The 12083-nt window shown below is 32.7% G+C and overlaps 1 protein-coding gene and 1 non-coding gene across 2 annotated transcripts; both read left to right on the top strand.

Annotated features, from left to right (window-relative positions):
* The first annotated feature begins 1425 nt into the window (after nt 1-1425).
* Nucleotides 1426-1507, top strand: TRNAS-CGA. The gene has a single exon. It is a non-coding gene; the product is annotated as a tRNA-Ser (tRNA).
* Nucleotides 1508-1619: 112 nt separating this feature from the next.
* LOC116021688 (peroxisome biogenesis protein 2) lies at nt 1620-5916 on the top strand. The gene is made up of 8 exons (XM_031262154.1): nt 1620-1951; nt 2489-2602; nt 2728-2881; nt 3289-3425; nt 4006-4106; nt 4383-4500; nt 4720-4886; nt 5343-5916. Exons 1-8 carry the CDS (start codon nt 1802-1804, stop codon nt 5455-5457), a joined length of 1056 nt encoding a protein of 351 aa, XP_031118014.1. The 5' UTR covers nt 1620-1801; the 3' UTR covers nt 5458-5916.
* Nucleotides 5917-12083: the final 6167 nt, after the last annotated feature.

Here is a 12083-nt window from a genome sequence, read left to right as displayed (position 1 = left end):
AGAAAATCAATAAATGAGGTCAGCACTCAGCAGACATGGATCATCGTGTACTCCGTTTATTTAATTTCATCATTTTCATGTTTAATTAGTAGCTACTAAAGGTTATGGGGCTACCCTGTCCAAATTCGAACTTAACTATAACTGTCCTGCATGCCCACCTCATTAATCTATCATTAACTCAATATGGTCCTAAGAATTTCCAAAGAGGTGACACTACGTGAGCGTGTCTAACGCTTCATAACTTCTTTGTTGTACGAGAGAAGGTAATATGACCTAATTTCATAAATTTGGTTATAGTATTGTACATGCATGGATAGTGTTGACTCACTCTTTCAGTCTTTTATATAATTTGAGCCAAGTCAGCTTTAACTCAAAGGAGGATAATGTTTTCTTCCCACTAAAATTTTTCATTCCCTACTAAATTCTTCCTGACATAACTTATATTCGTTGGATAGTATTATGAATTTGATTGACTCCATTAACTTAATTATTATTTAAAAAAAAACAAAAGCATTCAATAAAAAACTGTTACGTTAGGAGGAAATATTTTGGAGGGGTGAGTAGTATTACTCTAACTCAAATTACTCTTTTTATTTTTCTTTTTTTCTTTTCTTAAAGAAGTTTGAAATTGTTGTGCAAATTAAACACTCCCATCCCTAGACTCTCAGAGCTGCTTCTCAATGAGTTTGGCAAAGTCTACTAAAGACACCACAAGCACCCCCACCCCACCCCTTCCCTTCCCCTACTAAATCCCCTACTTCACTGCCATAATTATTTTACTGCTTCGATCCTTGATAGGCTACGACAAATCACCAAAGACTAGGGGTGTCAAGGGGGTGCCAACTTGTCCCGGATTACAGGGTAAAATTTTAGTGGCCCTTTGTAGGATAGAATATTACAATCTTAGTCCACCCTACAAGAGATAGATGTTGAGCCTAACGGGTTAACCCGTGAATTGAAAGAAAACAATACTAACATAATACTCATAACCAGAATGATTGGGAACCTCAAAACAAGTTGCCGCCCACTAAAGAAGCCTAATTGATCATGTTTTTATTTGTTTTTTTTTTTTTAATAAAGTTCTTTCTTCAAGTTTAACAATATGTAACTATAACTCTATTAGTATCGATGGCGATGACATATCATTATTCAGTTTTTAAAAATAATAATAATTTAATGGGATTTTGGAGTCGAATAAAATGTTCAAATTGATCTCTGTTTTTATTTTTATTTTTTTTAAATAGTTTTTTTTTCAAGTTTAACAATATTTTAATGATCAGATTAAATCTAGAAAAAGATTTTAAAACAAAAAAAAAAAAAAAAAAAAAACTACTAATCTTTGAGTATAGCGTTCATAGTAAAAGGTTCCTAATAATCCTCTCTGTTTATGGATATATAAGTTAATGTTTGGCTTTCATCACAAGCGTCGATATGTCCGAGTGGTTAAGGAGACAGACTCGAAATCTGTTGGGCTTTGCCTGCGCAGGTTCGAATCCTGCTGTCGACGTTTCATGTTTTATTCTTGACCGACAGTAACGCCGTAAGTAAAAGTTCGACAACTTCAATGATTTTTTCCCCCAGTGAATTTAAGAAAAGAAAAAAGTACGAAGCATCGTGAAAAACACCAAAAAGTTTTGGCTACAGTAAATTTCATGGAAAAAGACCACAGAAGAACGCAGTCCACACCAACAAAACTCGTGTGCTGTGGCCTCTGGGAATCAACAGATTCTCCAGCGTAGCAGATGAAGCTATTGCAACTCTCTTTCTTCCACTCTATGCTAAAATAGGACACACCAGTAACATGGTTAGAGAAACCCTAGCTTCATCCTCATCATCTTCCCCAAGTGGTAGCCCTTCCACCTCTATCAATCCGCCGCCACCGGAAGATGCTTGGATTAATACCTACCAGAAATTGATCCCTCGCTGGCAATCTACGACTCCATCTCACCAGGTTCTTCCGCTATTCGCCCTTTTCTTCCATTAGTTCTTTTGCTCTATTCATGTAATTAAGATTGTTAGACGCGAAAATAAGATATAGTTGTTTCTGCCTGCCCCGATTATAAACGAAAAAGCAAGTAATTATGAACTAAGTTTTGTTCTCATATACGGACTGGAGTATACTATTCCTTTAGTTAAATGCAACAAAAAGGTACGGAACATGTCACTGAGAAATTGTTTTTGCTTTTGCTCTCAATACAGTCTTCCCTTGCTAATTTCCATACCCAAATTGCACCAATCACAATGCGGTCAAATGATATCAGAGAAATCTCCTCATCCTCCAACCCAATTAACATGATAACCTACTGAATTACCTTATATCTCTTGTAATTCTTGGAGATTTTGAACTTTATATTTATATGTTTTTATTTCAGAAAATATTTTCATTTGTAGGGGCATGGTTTTGGTGGTGGTTTAGAGTCTTTTCTCTGCATTGCTTCTGTTTCTAGTTGTGGGTGATAATTTCTTTTTGATTTTTTACACTTGACAGTCAGCTATACCAATTGCAATATCTAGAGTAAATCAGATTGATGCAGCCAGACTGGACATTGAAATGTCAGCCATGTTAAAAGAACAGTTGGTTAAGATCTTTTCTTTGATGAAGGTAGTGTATATATGATTTCTCTTATTTGGTTGGTTGATAACCATGTCTATTAACTAATAAGGAATGTGAGACAGCTTTGGTAGGCATTCAATTAATTTCTTTTTTTCTTCTTTCGTTGACATTAGCCAGGAATGTTATTTCAATATGAGCCAGAACTTGATGCTTTCCTTGAGTTTCTCATTTGGCGGTTTTCTATCTGGGTCGATAAGCCAACTCCGGGCAATGGTCTAATGAATTTGCGGTATAGAGATGAACGTGCAATTGAGATGCGAGGAAAAGGTAAGAACCTCCTAGCTTTCTCTGCTTGATCCTGTTTGAGTGGGCCAAACATAGGTTAGCTAACTGCCAATGTTGACTTTAGGTAAAATAAATTATTGTAATTGCAAAAAAATATATATAACATTGACCTCCTCCAGTTAAGCGTAATTCTGGTAACCTCTCCTGAAAATTTTAACTTTCCCTGTCGAGATGAAGGCTTTATCTTCTGTTGCGCAGACATGTGACTTGAGATGCATAAAGCTGTCCATTTCCATGACTTCTCATAAACAAATCCATAAAACTCTATTATCATGCTTTAACCCTAACTCTAGTTAATTATTGTCCCATCCCTGAACTGATTCTCAGTTTAGTATCCTTTTCGGTCCTGAAAGGTAATAACTTCACCCCTCCCCTATTTCATCATTTAGTCCGAACAGGATTAGAGGGACCTGGGCTTACTGTTGCTCAGAAGATCTTGTACTGTATTGCAACCGTTGGTGGTCAATATTTCTGGGCCAGATTACAATCTTTTTCTGCTTTCCGAAGATGGGGTGACTCTGAGCAGGTATTACATTCCTTTTTTTGCTAAATGTTTTCTGTTTTTAAAGATACACTAGTGTATTGAAAAAGAACAAGGTCATAGTGGGTTCAGCATTGGGTTCTGGAAGAAAAAGGATAGTCGAATAGTGCAAAAATAGCTCTAGAAACAGCATGCTTTTCAAATTAAGATACTATGGAGTATTATGTATGCTGGAAACCTGCTCTACATGTGTGGGTTTGAAAAATGAAAGATAAGGTTAATGGATTAAAACCCTTTTGGTACAACCTAACATGGAGCACTAAACTACCAAAGCATTAGGACAAGAATCTTCATAAAAGTGGGTTTGGACCAGCAAAATTTTCAGAATCCTTTTGCCTTTGTCCTCTGAAGCAGATCGTGGGTTATTCAATTTGCTGATGTTATGACCATGCTTTGATTTCTGTCCAGCCCGTTGGGTGAAGTGGTCTAATTGATGGCTACATTCAAGTTTAGATTGTGTTTCTTACCAAGTTTATTGTCTGAAAGTCATGACAAAACCAATGTAATTGAGAAAATTGATTTAGAGCATGCTTACTAAGTGTTCTACTTTCTGTGCCTTCTGCAGAGATCTTTAGCACGATGGATTTGGCTGTTAATACAACATGTAGAAGGAATTTATAAGGCAGCATCTTTCAGCAACCTCCTTCTATTCCTTTACACTGGAAGGTAGGCTACTGAAATGCAATGTTTTGGCCTTTTCAGTTTTCACTCCTTTTGACTGCATCAAGTTGCCTTGAAACAAACTGATTGGGCAACCTCAACCTATAAAGTAGGGGCTCATTTGTGATTTGTTGAGTACAATTGACTTCTTTTTAGTGGAGTAGTGTTCATTTGTAATCTGTTGTGCACAATTACTTCTGTATTGGACTAGAAGCATGGCTGTAGCATTTACACAGCTTGCAACTATTATGAGTTTTTGCTCAAATTATCGACTTTGTGCAGGTATAGGAGTCTTATTGAGAGAGCTTTAAGAGCAAGGCTTGTTTATGGAAGCCCTAACATGAATCGAGCTGTAAGCTTTGAGTACATGAATCGTCAGTTGGTGTGGAATGAATTCTCGGTAATTCTCCTCTCAGCTTTATTAGGAGTTTGCCTGAACAAGTAAAATTTTATGTCTTTTTCCTCCCTGAAGCAAATGACTAATTGTTGATGGAAAAGTTTTCCATTACATGGGAGGAAAATTAATTACTCCATAGTAGTTTCTGATGGAACTGGCTTCCTTAAAGCATTTTTCTTCTCTGGGGTTTCATCTATTCTGAAGTCTACTTTTTATATGCAGGAAATGCTGCTATTGCTTCTTCCCCTGCTCAACTCATCATCCATAAAAAACTTTCTTCGTCCATTCTCAAAGGACAAATCCTCAAATTCTGCAACTGATGAAACCTTGTGTCCCATCTGTCAAGCGATTCCCACGCTTCCTTTTTTAGCCATCCCTTGTCAGCATAGGTATGCAATTATACTATTTCATGTCAGCTTTGCATCTTTATGTAAATGTCTCAATAGCATTGGGTATTAACTATGTTTATAATTTCAAACAATTTTGGATTGTGAAGATATACTTTTTCAGTGCACTCGACGCAAAGCCTTACTAGAATGGAAAACATCAGTGGGCAATTCTTTGATTGAGTTGAATCCACCTCTGATGAGATGTCTCTAAGAAAATGAATTATGTGTCATATTTCTTAGAGAAAGTGTGGATGTAGAATTAACATTTCTTGTTATTTGCAATGAATAAGGATTTCAATGTGTTTTAGGTTGTTTAACTAAATTGTTCATTGTCATTGGCATTCATCATAGCATGGTAGCAGTCGCATAGAAGTTACTAGTCTCACTACTAGATTCACATTTCAATTTATCATTTTTGAAAATAACGGTAAATTAATGGAATTTCATCATTGGCAGGTTTTGTTACTACTGTCTTCAAACTCGGTGCTCTGCAGCTCCATCATTCCAGTGCCCACGGTGTGGCGAGCTGGTTGCAGCAATGCAGCGACATGGTGGTTCCGCCAGTACGTAAATGATGAATATTTGAAAGGTCAATCACATGAATTAGAGCTATAACGGAGATATAGTAATACTAAAAAAAAAAAAAACGAAAGATGGCATTACTTGCGAATCACAATCAAAATTCATTCCATTGAGCAAACCATTTTTTTACATCTTTATATGCTCAGGTGAAGTAGCTTTCTTTAGATGGCATTCATTGATTCAGGTTTGCAGGAATGTGCATAAATCCCTTCTTTACTACCAATCCAGTTGGTCCCACCCCTTAAAAAAAAAAAGTACAAGTAATTTTTAATGTAGATCATATTCACGTTATCTGTACGTTTGTGACTATAATTGCACATATATATTTTCAAATCTTAACAATGTTTGAGTTATATGGGAGGCATTATGGTTGTTTCTCAGTGATGGTTGGAAGAAAGATGGTGAGAATATGACTTGTAGTGTTGTATTTATTGCCATTTTGGTTGAATGACTTTTTTTTTTTGAATGACTTGTATAAGCTTTAGTACTAGTTGGTTTTTGCTTTTCAATAAGGAAAATATAGTCTGTACTAACTAGGTAACTACTCTAACTTGTCCTTTATACAATGAATCGACTGATCCTTATCCCACCGACGATGACAAAGCAAAGATGGATGATTCAACAGATCTGAAAGGAAAAAAAAGGCCAGTCATTAATGTGATATTTGGAAACCTAGAAGATGAGCCTATTATGTTCATTGATGATGATCTCTCATTGACTTATTATTATTATTATTATTATTATTATTATTTTGAAAAAATCCATAACTTAGAGATAGAGTCTATTGTCGTCTTCAATTGCAATTTGTGTCTCTGCTGCAGTACCCCAGTAATGAAATGACACATAACTTTAGGATAAAAAAAATTTTAAACCAACATTTTAAAATTTCTACTAAAAATACGGAATAATTAATATACTTATGCTACAGTATAATACTTGTAGTAAGTTCTTTTATTTTTCATTATTTATTTTCATAAAAATATTTTATTTTGTGATAAATTTATTAATTTATTGTTAAAATTTTATTTGAAAACTTAATAAAAAATACTAGAGATAAGTTTACATATAAATTTCATGTATATTTTATTCCATATCACTTATGTAATAAATAATACTCTTAAGTAGTAATTTTAGGTTAGTCCACTAAATATTGTACTAGTCCATTTAGACTACTGGACTTGTCGATTTTAGACTTATTTGGTAAAGTATTTCAGCTCTAACTCAAAAAAATTTCAGTTTTATCCGATTAGCCATCAGTTCTGGACTATGATTCACATCCATAATACTTGGAAACCTTCACTTTTTATTGTGTTTTTTGCTTAAGTTAAAAAATTAAATCATTCTTTTCACAAATGAAAATATTTTGATTATTTAACATTCTTTTATTTAGATTTATGTAAAAAGTAAAAACATACCAATCTTATTAAAAGTATTATATATATATATATATATATATATATACACACACACACATTATACCTACATATTATTTGAGAATTGAGAGTAACATTATTATTAAAAAGAAATTGGTGTTGGGGTTTTGGGCACACGAGATGGATTTAGGAGTAAAGGGATTTGGATGTCACAAATCCCTATGGAGCAGACAACTTATGGAATCATAGACTCATAGTCTTATAGGGTGTCAGCCGCTGTTGAAATTACGTGCAATCCCTGCTTTTCATAGGTTTGAATGATGAATACTTTTCTTACTTTTTTAAAGTGATTTTGGACAATAGTAAAAGCGATTTTTTAGAAAAATCATTAGAGCTCTTTTCAAAAAAAAAAAAAACAATCATTGGAGCAATGTGGTTGAGTAATTAAAATAAATTGATCATTTCAATCATACATTCTAATTAATATTATTCTAATTTCTATTTCCTATCCAACAAACTGACAAGTCTTACTTCAATACATTAGCATTATCAAACATTTGATTCTCGTGATTCTAATGTTTAACCCAAACACACACTAAATTATATATTTTTATCCAATGGTCTGGATGAAATTTTGTTGACTTAAGAAGTGAATTGCAATATTTAAGTCCACTTGAAAGATTTATTTATCTGTGTATATATCCTGAATCCTCACCCCTCCACTACCCGCTATGCCCATTCTAATCTGGATGAGCATGCACTTGCCTCTCCCAAAGGCGGCATGGAAGACTGCAAGGTAAGTGAACAGAACACGGCATCCATTGCTGCCTAGCTTAGCTTCTTTTTGCAAACCCATTATATTAAATTAAATGATCTCTCTCTCTGCTCTGATCTGCTCACCATTATAAACTGCTACTTTGTCTGCATATATGCTATAATAAATGCATGCATGCATGCCTTTTCATCCCTAATTTTTTACACAAAAAAAAAAACCAACTCCTACCCAACACCTGAGCCTCTCTGTCTGGCCTACCTGCACAATAATAAAAAGATCGAATTGAAGCAGTGGGGGAATAATGTAAAAACATTATGTAGTTTGGAGAGTGGAGTGAAGAAGCTAAGGGTGGGTGTACTGTGTACGTTAAATGAAACAGAAACTTTAATGAGAAGTGTTATATTTTGGGTGGAGGGGGGGAGAATGACCTAACCTCAAAGTAAAATGGGCTGGACTGGACTGGAGTGTGAGTGCCTGAATGACTGACAGGTCTTTGATAGCAAGTGTATCAACCTTTGTTACATCACTGCTCACATTATTATTATAATGCACTCGTGGGTGAGAGACTGCAGAGTTTTGCAGGCTAGCTAGGAATTCCAATCCTTGAAGAAATGACCACTCAATTCTCACTTCTCTCTCAGCGCTCCTGCTCACTATTTTCCTCTCCAAATTTCTTCTCCCTCTGACAACACGCCAATGCCAATTCCAAATTGCCAATCCCTTTGCTTTGCGTTGTCCCCACCCCCATCACTGCTGTCTGCCTACCAATCTTCGCTTTTTCTAAGTTTTATAGCTACTGCTGTGTAATGTATTCATGACTTGAACAAGGTAAAAACCAGCACTGTTCTGTTCAATGAGCCTGTGAATAATGGGAGTGAAACACTTACCCCCATAATTTAACAACTAAAATTAAAATGGAAAAAATTGCATCTTTAGTCCCTGAGTAATAGTTATAGTGACGACTCAGTCTCTGAGTTATGGTCATATCCGAGTTTAATCCCTCAGTTATTTGTGAAGTGGCAAGTTTAGTCACTTTTGACGAAAAAATTAAAAATATTTAAAATTTGAGGATTAAAGTACAAAATTCACATTTTATTCTCTTTATCATATCAAAATCAAATTCACAGCATTATTTTTCACTTCTTAGTCTCTTATTTCAAGATTATTCAATTCTTAAAGCATTTCAATAACTTTAGTATGACTTGTTAGGAACATGTCTCTCGTATAACAAACTTAAGGCTTAGCACAAACAAAGAAACATTTGATCATTGTCTTTAGGCGTGTAAAACACATTATCCTAACAATTTTTAATTTTTTTTTACTAAGCAACAAATGTAATCAATGTGACTATATATATATGGTGGGGTGCCGATTTGGATTCTATGCGAGTTTTGTATATAAAATTTGTGTCCAACCCAACAACTGCAGGTTTAATTTTTAAGACCAGCCCCAACACCATTAGCCATAAAACGCATGATCTATGCGAGATAAATTCATGTGGATATGCACAAAGCGGATTGAAATTGTTTTCCCTAATTACAAGAATCCAATGATCTAAAAACTATCAATATTCAATAAGAATTTGTATGATATATATATTGCTAGTCCTAAATTAAATAATATTAGAAGAATTAATATGTAAATAATTTCAGCCATTAATCAAATTACATATATAAAATAAGATATATGGATAACTATTAAAATTGAGAGACTGATTTAACAAATTATATCTCGAATTTTTGTCCAGTTTTGCGATTAAATAATCCTCACCCACCACCACAAATATCCAACCAATTAATTTAAAATTGACTACAAATTCAACTAATAATTGCATGCAATATGTACCCATTGTCCTTTTCCCTTTGTTGCCTTCCTGCAAACCTTGAACGAGCAACATGGCCACCCAACCAAGAATAGAAGCCTTTTCTTTTTCACTGTTTATCTTCAGATCTGGCCTGCATTGATGTCTATATACACAACTGTTATGTAATTATAATCATTAACTTTTTTCTTAAAAGGATAAAACAATTAATTAATTATGAAAAACGTGGTCCCATAATATTCTGTTAGGTTTAGAAGCTAGAAACCTTGAACTTAATTGGATCTTATGTTATATTTAAATATGTTTAGAGGTTTTAATGAGTAATTTGTACTTGAAGATGCCGGGTACAATGTTTGACATCCTGGATTAAATAATAATGTAAGTAGCCAACGAAACAACATGTGTTCTTAAGACCATAAAGATAGTCTGCACCAACCTAACCATGTGCCCTGCTCCCTTATAATTTTAATATATTTTTCTCTATTAAACAGTACAATTTTAGTCCATCTTTAGCTACCTTCTTACTTCACCTAATCTAACCTTTATTATCTTCGTACTTCTACTTAAACTTTTGTCTTTGCTCATAATTATTCCTCCTAAAAAAATTGTGCATTTGTAACCCAACCTAAAAGGTTATTACTGCTCGTGTCCTAAAAATTTGATAAAAAAAAAAAAAAAGTAAATCGTGAGATATGTTTTAGTTAAATCAAATCATATACTTTGTAACTACTAATAATATAATTTAAAACAATTAACTTATTTTAGGTTATTGACTCACCAGTTGAGCTATGCTCGAGAATATTATTATTCCCTCTTGAATCTCAATAAAAATGTTTTGGTGATTAGAAATTCATAATACCTAAACATTAGCATATGTCATAGACTGTAAGCAGTCTACTTCACTAAACGTACGAACCAAATTTATTATCAATTATAATTGTGAAGAAATCAAGCTGAATATGTGTGTGAATGTGTTCTTTTAATTTTCCATAAGGAGGGAGGGGAAGATGGGCGATGAAATGAATTAAAACGGAATTCTAAATACTACACAAGAACGAAATAATGGAAAAAAAGGGTGAGAATGTTTGAATAATTGCTTGTGTAATACAAGAATAATACTCCCTCCGTTTCTGGTTCGATTAACAAAGCTTGATTAAAGTTATTTTCAATTCAATTTTTCATAGTATTAATTTTAATATTAGTATATAAAATGTACGGAGTATATATTTATAAATTACATTAAAAATATTATTAAACACAAAAAATCAAATTTGAAAACAATAAAAAAATACTAAAAAAATTTAACAAAGAATTAAGAGTTGATTTGACCAATAAATAGTAAATATGACAAAAGGTTCCCAAGGCCCAAACTTAGGGGGGTGTATTCAATCACGACTTTCATAAACTTTTAAATACTTTTATCAACTTTAAAAGTTTGGTGGTATTCAATTTAGACTTTTATAAACTCTTTAAAAGTCTACCTGTATTCAATTCAAACTTTTCAAAATTCTTTAAGAGTATACATGTATTCGATTCAGACTTTTATAGAGTTATTAAAAGTCTACTGGTATTCAAAAAGTTACTGACTTTCACAAACTCTGTCAGAATAGGATTTCTATAGACTTTTTCTTCATTAATATAAGTAGATGAAATCCAACCCTCCAACCCCAAACTTCTCAACATTCTCTATAGACTTTTTTTCCTCTATCTAAACAATGCAAATTTTTCATCAATTTTACAGTACGTTTCAAACCTTTCATAAATACTTTTTTTTTTTTTTATGTTTAAGCAAAATTTTTTGTTACCATCGCAAACAAAATAATTGCTGCGATCGCAGCCAAAAAAATTGCTGCGATCACAGCAAGAATCTGCTGCGAACAACAGCAGATTTATGCGAACAACTGCAAGATTGCTGCTGTTCGCAGCAAAAATATTTGCTGCAACCAGAAACAAGTTGCTACGGGTTGCAGCAAATTTTTTAATTTATAATTTTTAAATTTTATTTAGTTAATATGTTTATAATTTTATATAATTGTATGTTTATTAATTATTAATATATATATATATATACATATATACATATATATATATATACATATACTATATATATATATATATATATATATTATATATATATATATATATATATGTATATATATATATATGTATGAAGTTGAATTTTTTAAGAAATATTTTATTGGTTCAGCATTAGTTGTTTCATTAGTTCAAGAAATATTTTTATTGGTTATATTTATAAAAATTGATTATATTTTCTTTATGAATAATATACTCTATTTTTATGACATCAGTATTTTTTTTTTTTTACAATGCACTAATTTATAGATAATATATTAATAGAAGTTATGGAATGTTTGTGAGAGTGTATTCAATTTAGAATTTTAATGACTTTTGTAAACTTTTTAATATGAAAAAGTTTATAAATGTTTGTTATATGGATATTTATAAGCTCTTACAAAGTTTATAAAAATTTAAAGGATTCTAGGAAAGTTTACAAAAACTCTACAAAAGTCAATTAAAATTCATCACTTTAAAAGTAAAAGTATTTAAAAGTTCATGAAAGTCGTTATTGAATACACCCCGTTAGAAGAGGATTTAGTGATTTATTCTAGTTCTTCCACAAGCAC

The sequence above is a fragment of the Ipomoea triloba genome, chromosome 6 (assembly GCF_003576645.1).
Source record: "Ipomoea triloba cultivar NCNSP0323 chromosome 6, ASM357664v1".
NCBI classification, from domain to species: Eukaryota; Viridiplantae; Streptophyta; class Magnoliopsida; order Solanales; family Convolvulaceae; genus Ipomoea; species Ipomoea triloba.
Note: the sequence above shows the minus strand (reverse complement) of the source record. Positions and strands in the feature narration are given on the sequence as shown.